Source organism: Ceratotherium simum, chromosome 3, assembly GCF_057802395.1.
Source record: "Ceratotherium simum simum isolate JZ-2026a chromosome 3, ASM5780239v1, whole genome shotgun sequence".
NCBI classification, from domain to species: Eukaryota; Metazoa; Chordata; class Mammalia; order Perissodactyla; family Rhinocerotidae; genus Ceratotherium; species Ceratotherium simum.
In genome coordinates this window covers 59,379,305-59,394,844 of record NC_141902.1, presented here as the reverse complement: position 1 = coordinate 59,394,844, position 15,540 = coordinate 59,379,305, and the positions used below count along the sequence as shown (strand labels likewise).

Sequence of the window (15,540 nt, the reverse complement as noted above, 5' to 3'; positions counted from 1 at the left end):
AGATGATTCTGTCTTCAAAACATCTCTCAAACATATATACATGCTGGGTGCCCACAACAGCCTCCTAGGTGGACACCCTGCTTCCACCCTTGCACACCTACAATCCATTCTCTACGCAGCAGTTAGGGAGTGACCTTTTAAATATGGCTCCTCATTATATCATCCCATTGAACTCCAAATAAAATTCAAACTCAGTATCTGATCCCCGGGGCCCTGCATGCAGCAGCTCCCACCCTCCTCTCCAGCGTTATCCTGTACCACTCTCCCCTTACTCCCTTTACCACACTGGCCTCCAATTCTTTCTTCTAATGCGCCAAGCTCTTTCCAAGCTTTGAGCCTTTGCAAACGCTGTTTCCTCTTCAGGAATTCTTCCCCACGGAGCATGGAGTGGTTTCCCTCCTCATTCTGCAGATCTCTATTTGGACTTCTCCTCCTCCAAGAGGCCTCTCCTGCTCTCCCTCGCTAAAGGGGCCCCCTGCCTAGCGTCACTCTCCATCACATACACTGCTTATTCCTTCACGGTGCTCGTCACACTCTGAAATTATCTTCCTAATTTATTTTACTTATTTATCATCCATATGCCCACTCCTGCACACTAAAAAAATCTTCCGTTTTATATTTACAATTTATACAGGTGCAAAGCATCTAGAAATCATGCTGTTCTTTGTAGAACACCATAAATATCTAATTTCATATTTAATCCCATCATATACACTAGGAGAAAATATTACTGTGTTGTATGAATGTATGTAAAATCTCAGCTATTACCATACACATACCTATGAAAACAACAAGCTACTGGGCCAGGCATGAACAGATGTTTGAGTTTTTCTGTTAATATTTGTTTGTTTCTTTTTTTTTTTTTTTTTTTTTTTTTTTGGTGAGGTAGATCAGCCCTGAGCTAATATCCGTGCTAATCCTCCTCTTTTTGCTGAGGAAGACCAGCTCTGAGCTAACATCTATTGCCAATCCTCCTCCTTTTTTTTTTCCCCAAAGCCCCAGTAGATAGTTGTATGTCATAGTTGCACATCCTTCTAGTTGCTGTATGTGGGACGCGGCCTCAGCGTGGCCGGAGAAGCGGTGCGTCGGTGCGCACCTGGGATCCGAACCCGGGCTGCCAATAGCGGAGCGCGAGCACTTAACCACTAAGCCACCGGACCGGCCCTGTTTGTTTCTTATGTATTCATTTTGTCATCTGCTAGCACGCATGAGCAGGTGAACACTAAAAGCTTAAGAAAATCTTATGAGGCAAAGAAGCCTTAAATTGAGAATTCTATTCTTACAATCTTTTCCTGACAACTGGGGGGGAAGCTGACCATTATTCAAGGAGATAAATGAGGGAACCCCTCAGCCAGGTGAGGATGGGCTCTTTGGGAACACGGTAAATTCCCTGCAGCCTAGGATGGGCAGGGTCCAGGGGTAGAGGGGACCTGGTGACTGTTTCCTGTCCACAGCCCTCCTGTCTCCACAGCATGCAGCTGGCTGTACAGGGCACTGATGGAAGCCCTTGGGATAAATGTCAATCCTGACGAGAAAGGGGAGGACCAGTCCCTCGGGAGGCACCAGGTTTGTCTGCTTGGGGGTCCTGTTGGTTAATTTAATAAAAAATTCTGCCAGGAAAGAGTGGCAGACTTTTCTCTGGAGTTTCACATTCTGAAGTATTCTTGAGGGCAGAATGTGGGTATGGAGCTTCCAAAGAGACCCAGAACAGGCTCATTCCCCACCTCGCATCCCTTTTCACCACGGGTGCTCCACAAAGCTGTCTTGCCAATCAGCATCTCATGCAGATGGCTGGTCATTCCTGGCCAAACTCGTAGCTCTCTCTATAAAGAAGGGCCCGTGGTGCTTCAAATGTAGGTATATAAGGCTTTTCAGCCAGGCTAGCACGTCAGCTTTGCTGTTTGTTGGCTTTCTGTGACTACGCATGGTGAAGGCAGGTCTGATATTTATCATTTTGGGCCAGAACAAATACACTGAGAGCTTCAAAATCAGGTATAAAGTTTCAGAGAGATCTAAGTTAGACTGTGTTGATAACTATACAAACATTTACCATTTCCTTATTGGGGTCATAAAAGGCATCCTCAAACATTTGACAATGTCGTCCTGAAATATTTTTAGCTTTTTTTTTTTTTTTGCAGCCAGTGCCAAAAGAGAGACTCTAAAATAGTTACTATGTGTCTATGTCCAATTCTACAACATTTCTTTTTTCTGGAAATACTCAAATGAATTCTGATTAGAATCATTCCCCAAAAGACCTTTATCCTGGTTCTAGATTATCAGAGCAGAATAAAAAGTAAAGTGAAAGGTCCTTCAGCTGAGAAACCACAGGTATCAGCTGGGTGAATATTCAGTAAGAGAATGAATCATTCTCTGCTGATCTTGCATCTCCTAATTGTTGGGGTAGGAGAACACCTGCGAGTATGTTGCTCTAGTAAAACACCACGCGGCCATTCCCATTCGTTTATTGTCTGTGGATGCTTTCACGCTACAACGACAGAGTCGAGTAGTTGCGACAGGGACGGCATTGCCTAAAATATTCACTGTCTGGCCCTTTGCAGTAAAAGCCTGCCAATCCATCTGCTAGTTCATCCCGTTCACTTCACAGGTGAGCAATCTAAGGCCTGATGGAAAAGCAAAGTGACTTTGTAGCACTTTGTATAGTGTCCCCTTTATTACAGTTACTCTTGTCTACGCCTGTCTCTTCTACTGGAAGGGACACTATCTTTTTATTTCCCACACTGCTTTTCATGTAAGTGCTTAATAGTAAAGGTTGTTGAATTGCATTGACTTGCTCAGGGTAAAAGGGATATTTAGCAGTGGAGCCTGGGTTAAAACCCAGAAATACAGATTCATGAACCACTGGAAAGGATCGCCAACTAGCTGTGTAACTAGCTCAGTTAATTATCCTCCCTGAGCCTCAGGTTTTCTCATCTGCAAAATGGGGATAACAATCTACCCTTGTAGGGTTTTTATGAGAAATTATTGAGATAATGTATGTATGGAATAGGCCCTCCATAAGTATGGATTCCCTCCCCCACTCCTTTCTCTCTCTAAACTGGAGTCCCTGAACTGTTAGGGTTCCGTGAGGAAACTGAACCAAATACTCATGGACTTTCTGCTAGGGATGAGGCCCTGGGCTCAGCCCTGTGGGAAATACAAAGGTTGTTTCCCCATTTAGTGGCAACGATGAGCCTGATATTGTGGACACCCTCTCCACATCTCACCCCAGGCTAGCAACAGAGGAAGGGGGAGGCCCAGGTGTCTCCTGTTCCTATTTCTCTCCAAAAAGGAGCTGGCTCACGCTGGCCTCCCCTTCTCTTCCAGTTGTTTAGACCTTTCGAGCAGCTATAGATCTGACTTCGCCTCCCCAGACTTCCTCCTTGGCTCCCTACCGCTCTGGCTGGCCTTGCCCCACTTCTCTCTGAAGCCCTCATCTTTGAGGCGGGGCTGACTGAATAAGCCCAGTTTCCCTGGCCCCCTGCCTTCCCGAGGTGATGCTCGAAGAAGGGACCCATTAGTCAGAGAGAGGTGTGAACCACTAAGTTAGTAAGAGTGAATGAGAGAGCAAGCCATGTTCTTTTTCATAGGTAAAGTAAAATAATTTACAGGGGTGAGTACACACTCTTGCATAAAGCACAAAAACGAATACCAACACAGTTTACTAGATCAAAGATTGGATTTTCAGAGAATTGCTTCATAAATTCAAAACAGAATGGCTTGCCCTCATCTGTCAGTGAAGTGCAGGATAATTTATCTCCCTCTAACCAGGTCACAGGCCGCGGCCAGCCAAACACAAACATAAAGATATAAAGAACATAAAGATATAAAGAAAGGCAGTTCCCTCTCTCTCTGGCTATAAGAAACCTGGGGTGAGACTCCAAATCCAGATGTTTTTAAAAACAATTTCAAAATAGCTATAGTTCTTGAGTTACCTGGACTAATTTTTAGAAGGCAGTTGTTAGTGCTGGAAAGGTCTAACTATAGTTAGAACTTATATATAGTTGTATATATGGAACTATATAGTTATAGTTCTAACTATACGTTTTTAATTTTAAATAAATATAGATTTACTTTCAAGTATAGCCAGTAATTCAATCTGTTTTTTCTTTTTTAAATAATGCTGTTAATTAAAATTCATATGGGATCTGTTTCAACAAACAGGTAAGACCAGAGTGGTAATCAGCACTGCTCTCACTGGTTGGCAAAGGGCTGCTACTAAAGCCCTTGAAGAGTCTGTTAAGTAGGTTATAAATTCTCTTTTGAAATCATGATTATGCTTCACTTGCTTGGAAAGCTTTGCTTTGATGGTCTAGCTCTGGCAAAATGGAAAATTCAGAATTTGTATAGTTTAAATAAAAACAGAATTACTACAAAGAACTGGGAGGCAAATCAGAGGCATTTTGAAAACTGCTGGCCTGATGTATACCAAGGCACTAGATGCTTTTCTCAGAGGAGACTACCAGGCTTCCTGGACACCCCCAGCAAGGCCTCCCCTGAGAACTTCATTATGAGGGAGGCCCCTGGTGCCTCATATTAAATGTGTAATGCTCTGAGCATCCCTTTCTTTTTTAAGCCTCTGGCTTCATAGAGTAGTAGTCTGGCAGGAAATAGTGGTGAATGGGGAGTTAGGATACTGCATTCCCATTCCAGTTCTGATATCTGCTGGCTGTATGACCTTGAGCAGGACATTTCTCCTTTTGGGGCCATGTGCAAATAAGGCAATTGGAATTCAGTTGATCAGATCAGACAAATAATCACTGTGCAGGGCCTGCCAGAACTGAACTCACTTGGACAATGAATATTAGAGCTAGACAGGATCTTTCGGTGATTAGTTGGACTCTGTCATTTCCCCCAGAGAAGGGAAGGGACCCATACCAGGTCACACAGTTAGAGGCAGAATTGGATTAGAACCCAAGTTTCCTGACTCTCAGTTCCGTGCTCTAGCCAGAACACCGCATTATCTCAAAAATCCTAAAGGAAGTACATTTCACCTCCCTTGCATCACATATCTCCCAGACATGTTGCTGAGTTTGGTCTCCATCCTGCTCACTCATCATAACTGCTCTGGATTAAATAGCTAAGTCCTCCTGCTCTTTGCACGCAAAATTTTGCTTCCACCAATGGCTTCTCTGAGATCTGAAACAGGCAGGCTGTGAACTAACATTCACCCAAACTGACCCTTTAGGAGCATGGAAGAAGTGTTCTGTGTTCCCTAGGGTACTCTCACTTTGGAGTCTCAAGGAACAAAAAACTTGGAGAAGAATTTTCAGAGATCACTTCCCCAAGTGAATCTCATCTTCCAGGTTATTGAATCATGCAATGAATTTAGCAGGAAAGTCTCTCATCGGGGCAGAGAAATTCTTGGAAAGGAACTTTTGGGCCAGGAGAAAGCCTCATGGTTGGAGCACCTGGTATCTGGTCTCCACTTGGCACACAGAGAGGGCTCCGACCCAAGGCTGGCTTGTCAGTGGGTGAATGGAGCTCCCACCTTCTCCAACATTTTGAAAACAAAACAAAAACAGAAAACCTCCCCCTTCCCGAACCCCATCCAAGCCACCAGCCCCTCCAAGTCTGGAATGTGAACAAACTGAAATGAAATGAAAGTGAGGGTGCTAGATAAACCCTAAACACCATGCACATGGAAGAAATTATAATTTTTCCCTGCCTGATATCTCCTTGGACATTCTCCAAATCCCAGCTCAACTGTCATTTCCAAAGACCCAGTCAGACCAACCTGGGTTCAAATCCTGGCTCCACCGTCCATTTGCTGTGTGACTTTGAACAAGTTAACTTCATTAGGCCTCAGTTTCTTTCCCTGTCAATGAGGGATCATAATAATAACTGTTTTAGAGGGTGATTGGGGGTGAGCCAACGTCACTCTTGCAAAGGTCCCAGCATAGTGCCTGGCAGGGAATAGGATTCTGTAAATGTTGAATGAGTAGCAAGGGAATGAGAGCACCCATCTCTTGAGTTCTGACCCAGCACTTTCCACTCTTCAGTCCCTGGCTTCCCCCTACCCTTTTGCCCTGAAGAGAAGCCTGAGCCAGCCTGTTCTTACCTTGCTGAGGTCCCCTAGGGCCATGACCTTGGCCACTGGCCTCCTGCTGAGCTGCTCCTTCACCCAGACCTCAAGCTGCTTGTTCCACTTCATGGCAAACACATAGAGGGCATAGGCCAGCAGCAGCAGCAGGCTCTCCCACCAAGCAATGAGGCTATCCAAGAAGAAGAGGATGAGCATTATCAGGTCAAGGATGTAGAAGGAGACGTCACGGAACAAGGGCCACCAGGTGAGGTTGAGGATCTCCCGGGAGAAGAGGGCACAGGTGCCAATGACAAACAGGATGTTGAACACAGCAGAGCCCACGATGGTGCCGATGCCCACATTGCTGTGGGAGATGAAGACACCGATGAGGGAGGTGAAGAGCTCGGGGGCAGAGCCTCCAGCAGCCATGAACGTGGCACCTGCCACGTCCTCAGAGATCTGCAGCTTGTCTGTGATGATGCCCAAGGCTGGGACGAAGTATTCGTCACACACGATGGCCAAAGCCACAAAAACATACATCATGCCAAAGATGTGCAGGACCACCCAGCCCTGCCGCCGCTCCTCCACACTGAATAGGTCTGGGGGGTACTCTCCCTTGGGGGGAAGGTCTGGCCAGCCAGGAGGCAGCGCTGAGGGACTGGGACTGGGCACCTCTGGGATCACAGCCGTTGTCAGGCTGGGGGAAGGGGCAGTGGGCACCGCTGGGGCTGGCTCTACAACCACATAGTGACGGACCTGGGTGGTTGGATTTGCCCTGACCCTGGGGGTTGCTGAGGTGCTGGATGCTGTGGAAGGTTTCTTCGCCAGCCCCCAGAAGGTGGATGAGGATATTCCAGTGGTTGGTGCCCTGGTTCTGGACGAGGGATTCCTAACACTCCAGGCAGTAGTAGAGGCTTTCATGTCTGCTGGGCTGCTGCCTGTCATGGTGCTTATCGTCACTTGCCCCTCAGAGATGGCTGCAATGTGCTCCAGGACCGTGCCCTGGGGAGTCACCAGGTTGTTCTTTCCCAGTAACCCCCGGGGCCTGGTTGAGCTGTTATTGTCCACTCTTCTGGGGGTAGTCACAGTGTTCTTTTCCACCATACTCCTTGGAGAAGTCAAGATGTTTGTTTCTACGTCATTTATCAGGAAAGTTGGAGTGTTATCAATTATTTCCTTGAGAGTAGTTGGAGTGGTTTCCCCCACTATTCTCTTAGAGGGGTTTGTCTCCAATATTTTATTGGTTGCCATAGTTTCACTGTCTTTCACTGTTGTTCTGGAGGTGATCCCAGAGCTCCTTGTCATTGTCATGAGTGTGGATGGAGGATAATTGCCTAGTATTCTACCAAGTGGGAATGGGGTATATTTCTTCACCTTTCCCCTGGCTTGAGTTGGGCGGTAGCTTTCCATTTCTCCCCTGGGTGTTGTTGAGGTGTAATTCTTTACTGTTGGTCTGCTTGAAGTTGGGGTGTAGTGATTCAATACTCCACTAGGTGTGGTTGTGGTGTTTTCCTTCACTCTTTCTGTACCTGCTGCTGTTGGGCTATAGTTCTTCTTGGGTATTGTTGGAGTAATGTTGGATATTCTTCTGGGAGTACTGGGGGTGTTCTCCATTGTTATGCCAGGTGTTGCTTCATCCCTGCCCACTGTGGCTTGGGGCACCAGTGTCTCACCCTCCATTTCAGAGCTAGTTCTTGGAGGGTCACCGCTCACCATCATCATCTCATCGTTGGGGAGATCCCGGCTGGTCAGTTTTATAGAGTATTGGGAAGAGACTGCTGCCCACAGTGAGGAGAGGCCTCGGGGGCTCCTCAGGTGCTGGTAGGTGAAACCGATGATCAACATTCCCAATAGGAAGAGGAGGCGACTCCAGTGAAGCCGCTTTGGCCGGAGTAACCGCCTTTCCTGTGCCCCCATCCTGATCAATTTCCCCATGATGGCCAATTATGCCTGGTTACAGAAGGCCTCTCATTCTGTCCATGGAAAGATGGAGGCTGTTCTGGGATTCAGGTTGGTGATCAGTGAAGATTTCTCCATGAAGTCCAGCCAGGGGGTATCCACAAACCTAGGGGAAAAAAAGAGGTTATTTGCCCCTATGAGGAGAGCTGGGATCCACCAAACTCTCATCTGGAAAAGAGTGACAATTCACGCAGAGCCTTTGTGGTGGGAGGTAGTTGTTTCTGCTGGATCAAAACAACCCCTGCCCCCTGCTCCAGGCGGCAATGCCCAATCTTGGGAAAAAGAGCATCCAGAGGTCCTCTGCCGTGTAGGCATGCCGGCAGCCCAGATTCCTGAGCTGGGTCTTGGGTGCTCCGTGGAGTCCACCCAGCCCTCCCTGGGATTCCTACCAGGCATCTGCCAGCACTTCTCAGGTCCAAACCGGAGTTGCTAGGAGCTCAGTTATCCAGAGTTGGTGCCCTGGGCCACAGATCTCACCTTATCAAAGGCAGGAGGGACGTAAGGAGACATGATTTTAAGCTTTAGACAAAAAGAGGCAGCAATGGAAGGCAGTGCTAGGCACATCAAGGCTCCACGTGTTTATTTTGGACTAACTTAAAATAATTCCACCATATCAACCAGAGAGGACAAAGCTTAAAAGTTAACGTCGTGGAGCTCCCCAGACAATGTGGTGTGGTGGAGGAAGATGGGGAATGGAGTCAAAGGCCTGGATTCCCAGCTGTGCTGCTTAACAGCTATGTTACCCTGAACAGGCTGAGCCTCACTGTCTCATCTGTGAAATGGGCATGATAACATATGTGTTGATTACGCAAAGATGATCACTGGAAAGACATCTGGAGAAGGGAAACTGAGGGTCAGGGTCAGAGGGAGACTTACTTTTCAGGATGTCCTAATGTTCAGTTTAACTTTAACCTTTTTATCAGGGCCAGCCCTGTGGCTTAGCGGTTAAGTGCGCGCGCTCCGCTGCTGGCGGCCGGGGTTTGGATCCCGGGCGCGCACTGACGCACCGCTTCTCCGGCCATGCTGAGGCTGCGTCCCACATACAGCAACTAGAAGGATGTGCAACTATGACATACAACTATCTACTGGGGCTTTGGGGGAAAAATAAATAAATAAATAAAATTATAACCTTTTTATCAGGTGCATGTTATGATATTTTAAATCTAAATTAAATTTAATTTATAGAAATATTCAATAGTAATAACAATACCAATCTATGTAAATAGTAATAACAATACCTGTGTCATGGGAATGCTGGAAAAGTAAAAACAGATAAGGTCTGTGAAAAGCATTGTACAGAATCAAGTGCTACATAACGGTTAATTTTACATAAGGACACAGGAAGGAAGGACATGAAAGGCCCTCAAAGAATCCTCAATTTATAAAAAAGGAGACTGAGGCCCAACCCAGGTAAATATTTATTAAATCTCTAATCAATGTCCACAGATTATTATAAAACAATAACTAGAAATGATCGGTTTTGTATATGAAGTAATATATTAGAAGTAAGCTCAATAACCCATAGAATCTTAGGTTGTTAAAGGTAGAAGGAATTACAAACACTGTTTAATGCAGCTCCCCATTTGAAACATGAAGAAACTGAGGTCCAGAGAGAAATGACTTGCTCAATGTCACAGCTAGTGAGTATCAGTGCAGATGAGGCCTCTAACGCCCTAGTCTTTCCAGTATACCACACTAATTAGAGATGCAAATGAAATTGTCTTAAAAAGCAAAAAAGGGACAAGCAAAAGGAGAAGTATGGAATAAATGAATTTGCTTCTTTGTCCTTGATTCCCATAATTGTCTTTCTACCATCTACCTGCAGCTGCCCTGTCCCTTGCCACAAACTCAACATTTTGAATCTCCTAAAGAAACTTCGGAGGGTCTCTCTCTTTCTGCAGTGCCTGTGTTATGTAAGAGCTGGCAGCCCAGCTGACCCCTCTTACCTAATCACATCATTTACCTTCAAACCTGGGCATCTGGGTGTCTTCTCAGCTCTGGAAACTTGTCAGAATCCAGGGTCTTGAACAGTGGGTCTGAAGCTGGACAGCAGAGAACACCCCATTCTCCTGCCCCCAGCTCCCCTATGGAATCCTAATTCAAGGCAGGGTCAGGTGTGAAGGGCATGTCAGGGGAAGAATATCCAATCCCTGGTAATACCCACCTCTAAGAAGCTTATTAGGGCATTGTACAAGTTCTGGGTCCCTGCCAGTGCCTCTGCCAGAGCCTGAGAGGGTACACCTTCCACCAGGGACACAGATGGGTTCTCTGTGCCCCCTGCAGTCAAGGGGGGAAACTGGGGGAACTTCTCAAACTTGTTTCTAAGCTCAGGGAATGGGAGGTGGTCCAGGGTTTCCACGCTTAGGGAGAGGGAAGATTTAGAAAGATTCAGAAGGCGTTCCGTAGGAACCAAGAGAAAGTGCCTGGGGCTTAAAAGATCAGAGGACCTCAGTTAGCACCAGGCTCTGTTTGCTACTGTGTGATTCTAAATGTAATTTAAATGTAAATGTGGAGATAATAATGCCCGTCCTACCTATTGTAGGATGGATGTGAGAATCAAAATTAAAAATGAGGAATATCTGCTCAATTTTGCTGTGAACCTAAAACTGCTCTAAGAAATAAAGTCTACTTAAAAAAATGAAGGAATGTGGGGAAAATACAAACTTTAAAGCATTTCACACATGAGAAATATTTATTAGGTCTAAGGGAAATCCTTGAGGGAGAGGGCACTGACAGATCTCTCCAGCGCAGGCTGGGACATCCCAAGATCCTGGAGGAGTTGTGCCTCCAGCACACGACCGGAGCTGATGGAAGTGGGAGTGGAGCGAGGCAATGGGGGTCTCATGATCCCACCCACGGACCTGGAAACCATCGCAATCATTCAGGTAACACTGCCTGATACTTACTGATTGCTCCTTTCTTCCCTCCCTGTTGCCCCCAAGGTACAGGGATAGCATGCTGCTTTGATTACTTTCATCTGAAATAGCAGGGAATACCTCACAGCCTCACCCCTGCCCTACTCCACCCTGAGTGGCCTGTGACAGTAAGAAGGTACCCAGCTCCCTCTGCTGAAGCACACAGCGGTGCCCACCCCGAAGCACTATCTTCACCTCTGGCTGTCCTGGGGTCACTCTGGATGTTAGAAGCCTGGGTAGAGGGGCTCCCCTCTGCTAGTTGCCACATCCTTGCCTTTAGACTGCTGCAGGCAGAACCAGATCTAGTTACTTCCCTTCTCACACCAACTATCTAACACAGTCTCAATCTGTGGAAAGGATGGAAAGACGGAAAAAGGAACCCAATTCATGAGGTGGAATTATGAGTGATCTTTTTTTTTCTAGAATAATTCCTCTATGTTTACAATGTTATTTGTGCAATATAGAAAATTCAGGGGAGAAGCAAATCCCAGAAAAAGAGATTCCTTTCTCTCATATACTCATAACTGTTGCCAAGGAGTTCTTTCCAGGGTCTAACCTAAATCTCAACTTCTGGGGGTGAAACTCGTTCCTTCTGTCTTGTTCTCATGGGGTTGTGGCACATTTTGAAATTCAACAGGCCGCAGAAAACTTTCTGCTTAACCACGAGTGGAAGCATCGTCTGTACCAGCAGTGTGAGTTTGGGCAAGTTATTTAACTTCTCAGTGGCTGTAAACCTCTTGTCCTGTAAAATGAGGGTGATAATGACACTATCTGCTTGGTCGGCTTGTTGTGAGGATTAAGTAAATTAATATGTAAAACATTAACAATGCCTGGTGCTGTTATTGTTATTGTTATTATTATTATCCTGCTTTTGGAGATCATAGACTCTGTTGGGGGGCAGCAAGTCCCCATACATTCCATTGTGACAATGCTCTACTGTGTATTTATTAGTGTGATCACTTGATTAATGTGTACATCCCTTACTAGCAGATGAGCTTCCAGAGGACAGGTAACTTGCCTGTTTTATTCACACTGAATCCCCAGAGCCCAGTACAGTGTCTGGCACCCAATAAACATATTTGTTGATGGACTGAAAAAGTATGTCCCAGTGAGGAGATGCTTAGAGATGGGGCACCTGAGCTACACATGGGAGGTAAGGGAGTGGGGCGCCCACTCACAGAGTCTCATGGCCTCTCAGAGAGCAAACTGCCAGAGAAAGACCAGCACCACCGAGGGGAAGTTGATCTGCTTTGTTCTACAAGGTTGTCTCGTATTATACTCTCCCTGGAACAGGGTGGCAGGGCAGGTGAGGCAGATCTGGCTCGGACCCTCACAATAATATCAGGCGCTGAGGAAGGCAGGGCTTAGAGGCTGGGCAGGACAGCCGGGAGGCCTTTCCTTCCACTCCGCAGCTCAAGGCCTTTCCCACAGTTCTATTAGAACAGAAGGAAGAGAGAATGAGACTTTTCGCGAGACAGAGGGTTTGTGGCTGAGGCTGGTTTATTTCTGGGCCTACATCAGGAGTTGATATTGACCCTACGGTTGCACAGTGGAAAGCAGACAAGATTTGGCAGGAGTTGCGAAATCAAATGCCTTCAGGGCCTGTCTAGGTAAAATTAAGTTAAATCAGCTCTATTCAAAGTCGGTGGAGAGTAATGAGGGCTGTGTCTGGACTGAGAATGAATGACCCATCAATAGCCACTCCAATGTAAAACAATTTAAAAATATTAGAGGGCAAACAAAATGGGGCTGAATTCGACCTACAGGCACCTCTTTGCAACATCTAATAAAGTAACACACCTACCAGGAGCAAGACTCCTACCGTCTCATCCTCAGGTTCCTCATTTACAAAACCAGGAAAGAAGAGCTTCCTCATGGGGTTGCTGTAAGAAGCACAGTGAGAACCTGTGGAAAAGAATTAGTATCTGTCAGACACTGAACTGCCCAAGGTCACAGCCTAAGACCTTTTGTTGATATTATATTATTTATAGGATTAAAAAATGGCTATACAGTTGTCACTGGTGGGAATGAGCAAAATAAATCCCAGAACATTCCACGACACTTCATCTCTCCAAGCCAGTGGCTGGAGCCATATCTGAGGCAGGGAGCCGCAGAGGGTGAGGCTTCAGGATGATAGCAGTTCACAGACAGGGTTTTGGCCTCACAGTCAGGTACCCATCCCAAGGGGCCTGGGGTCTAGAGGAGAAGTCAGACAGGCGCTAGCAGAGGACTTTAGTGTGGCCTCGCAGGAATCCACACAGCACCAGTACAATTAACAACTCCCACCTAAGTAAGTAAGAAACAGCCCACAAAGTAAAACTCAACCAGGTCAAATCTGATTTTACAAAGGAATACCAAGTGAAGCAACAGTGAGATTTTTTTTTTTTTTTTTGCTTATCAGTTCACAAAGACTAAAAAATATAATATCCAGTGCTGGCGAAGATACAAGTGACAGAGTATAAATCTGGTACAATGGCACAAGTGACCTTGTTAAACTGTAAGTCAGATCATGTCCCTTCTGTACACCAAACTTTCCAGTAGCTTCCCACCTCAGTCAGAGGAAAAGCCCCTAAAACGGTCTACAAGGCCCATTTCAACATTGCTGGTAAGAGCAAAAACTGAAATCTATCTAAATGTCAATGGAAAACTGGTTACATAAACAATGTCACATCTTTCCAGTAGTCAATTACAGTTCAAAGGAATGAAGACGATGCCCAAGATAGATTAATAAATTAATCTATAATAATAAATAATAATAATAAAAGCAAGATGCAAAACAGTATACATAACATTATGCATTTAGTTAAAAATATTATATGTCTAATACTATTTATATGTGTGTGCATATGCATATATTCATATAGAAATACTCACACATGTACACACAAATATATAGAGACAATTTTGTAAAGACTATGTAAGAATGGCTGTACTTTTTCACCAGTAGATACAGAATGAACAAAACCAATCAAACAAAAAAATCCCTGGTACTTCATCTCTCAAGGCTAGTGTTTGGAACCATACTTGAGGCAAGGAGATACAAAAGGTTATTTCTGGGAAGGGAAACATGTACTTTTCACTTTATATATTTTGAAACTGTTTAAATTTTATCCCATAGAAATGAATTACTTTCACCATTTTTTTAAAAAAACTAGTTTTGTTTTGCTTTATCTGCTTTTTCGTTAAAAGATGCTACCAAAATTTTAAGAGGGTGAGGAGCGAGCCAGGAAAGGCAGATGCAGGCCCAGATCATGAATGGCCTTTAAAAATTTAGAGTTTAGGGGCCAGTCTGGTGGCCTAGTGGTTAAGTTTGGTGCGCTCCACTCTGGTGGCCTGGGTTCAGTTCCCGGGCACAGACCTACATCACTTGTCAGCAGCCATGCTGTGGCAGGGACCCACATACAAAATAGAGGAAGATTGGCAACAGATGTTAGCTCAGGGCCACCCTTCCTCAGCAAAAAAAAAAAAAAAGAAAATTTAGAGTTTATAACAATTTTCAAAGGAGAGGGTGTCTTGAATAAAGAAGTTCAGTTCTACTTTCTTAGACAAATATAGCATCTATCAAATTTTCTCTGCTTTCCTCTTTGACTTTTTTTCTAATAACCTCTCCTCTTTCTCTCCTTTTTTCCACAAATGTATATCCAGTATCACATGCCAGACCCTGGGGATCCAGAGGCAGATAAAGCTCACCCCTATTTACAGAGCAGAGATGAAATTAATTGGAATTGGAATTATATAAAATGTTTTCTATGTTCAGTGAATCTTTTCATTATTTTAGAGTAAAGAAGCTTTATGGTTTTCTCAAATGCTGTGGAAAAGACTGAAGGAGGATTGAGAGCAATTAAAAGACAGGGGTCACAGTATCTTCATCAAATATATTGCAAAGGGAAAAAGACATGCAGGAAGAAACCTATAGAGTAAAAGAATCTTCAGAGATATATCAACAGATTGCAATGTCTAGATCTTACTTGGATCCTGATTCAAACCACCAAAGTGTAAAAAAGTAAAATTTATAATATTTATGAGACAACTGGATATTTGAAAGCTGACTGGGTATTTGATGATATTAGGGATTTATTGTTAATCATTTTAAATTTGATAATGGTATTGTAATTATCATTTTTTAAGTCCCTTTCTGTCAAGAGGATGAGAAGACAAGCCACAGACTGGGAGAAAATATTTGCAAAACACATATCTGACAAAGGACTGTTATCTAAAATATGCAAACAACACTTAAAACTCAATAAGAAAATGAACAACCTGATTAAAAATGGGCAAAAGACTTGAACAGACACTTCACCAAAGAAGATACACAGATGGCAAGTAAGCATATGAGAAGATGTTCAACATCATATGTCATTAGGGAATTGCAAATTAAAACAACAATGAGATACTACTCTACGCCTATTAGAATGGCCAAAATCCAGAACACTGACAACACCAAATGCTGGTGAGGATGTAGGGCAGCAGGAATTCTCATTCACTGCTGTTGGGAATGCAAAATGCTGCAGCCACTTCAAAAGATATTTGGCAGTCTTTTACAAAACTAATCATACTCTTACTATATGACCCAGTAATCTCTTTCTTTGATATTTATTCAAATGAACTGAAAACGTATGTCCACACAAAAACCTGCACAATGAT

At 44.6% G+C, this 15,540-nt stretch overlaps 1 protein-coding gene across 3 annotated transcripts in view; it reads right to left on the bottom strand.

Moving 5' to 3' along the window:
• The window catches only part of SLC24A1 (solute carrier family 24 member 1), a 39,217-nt gene that overhangs the window by 21,451 nt on the left and 2,226 nt on the right, over positions 1-15,540 (bottom strand). For all 3 annotated transcript variants that reach the window (XM_087428550.1, XM_087428548.1, XM_087428549.1), the window contains exons 2-3: positions 12,719-12,801; positions 6,059-8,087 (exon numbers count right to left, since the gene is read on the bottom strand). In XM_087428550.1, the coding sequence (XP_087284676.1) occupies positions 6,059-7,957 (1,899 nt within the window). In that variant the 5' untranslated portion in view covers positions 7,958-8,087; positions 12,719-12,801. The remainder of the gene's footprint in view (positions 1-6,058; positions 8,088-12,718; positions 12,802-15,540) is intronic.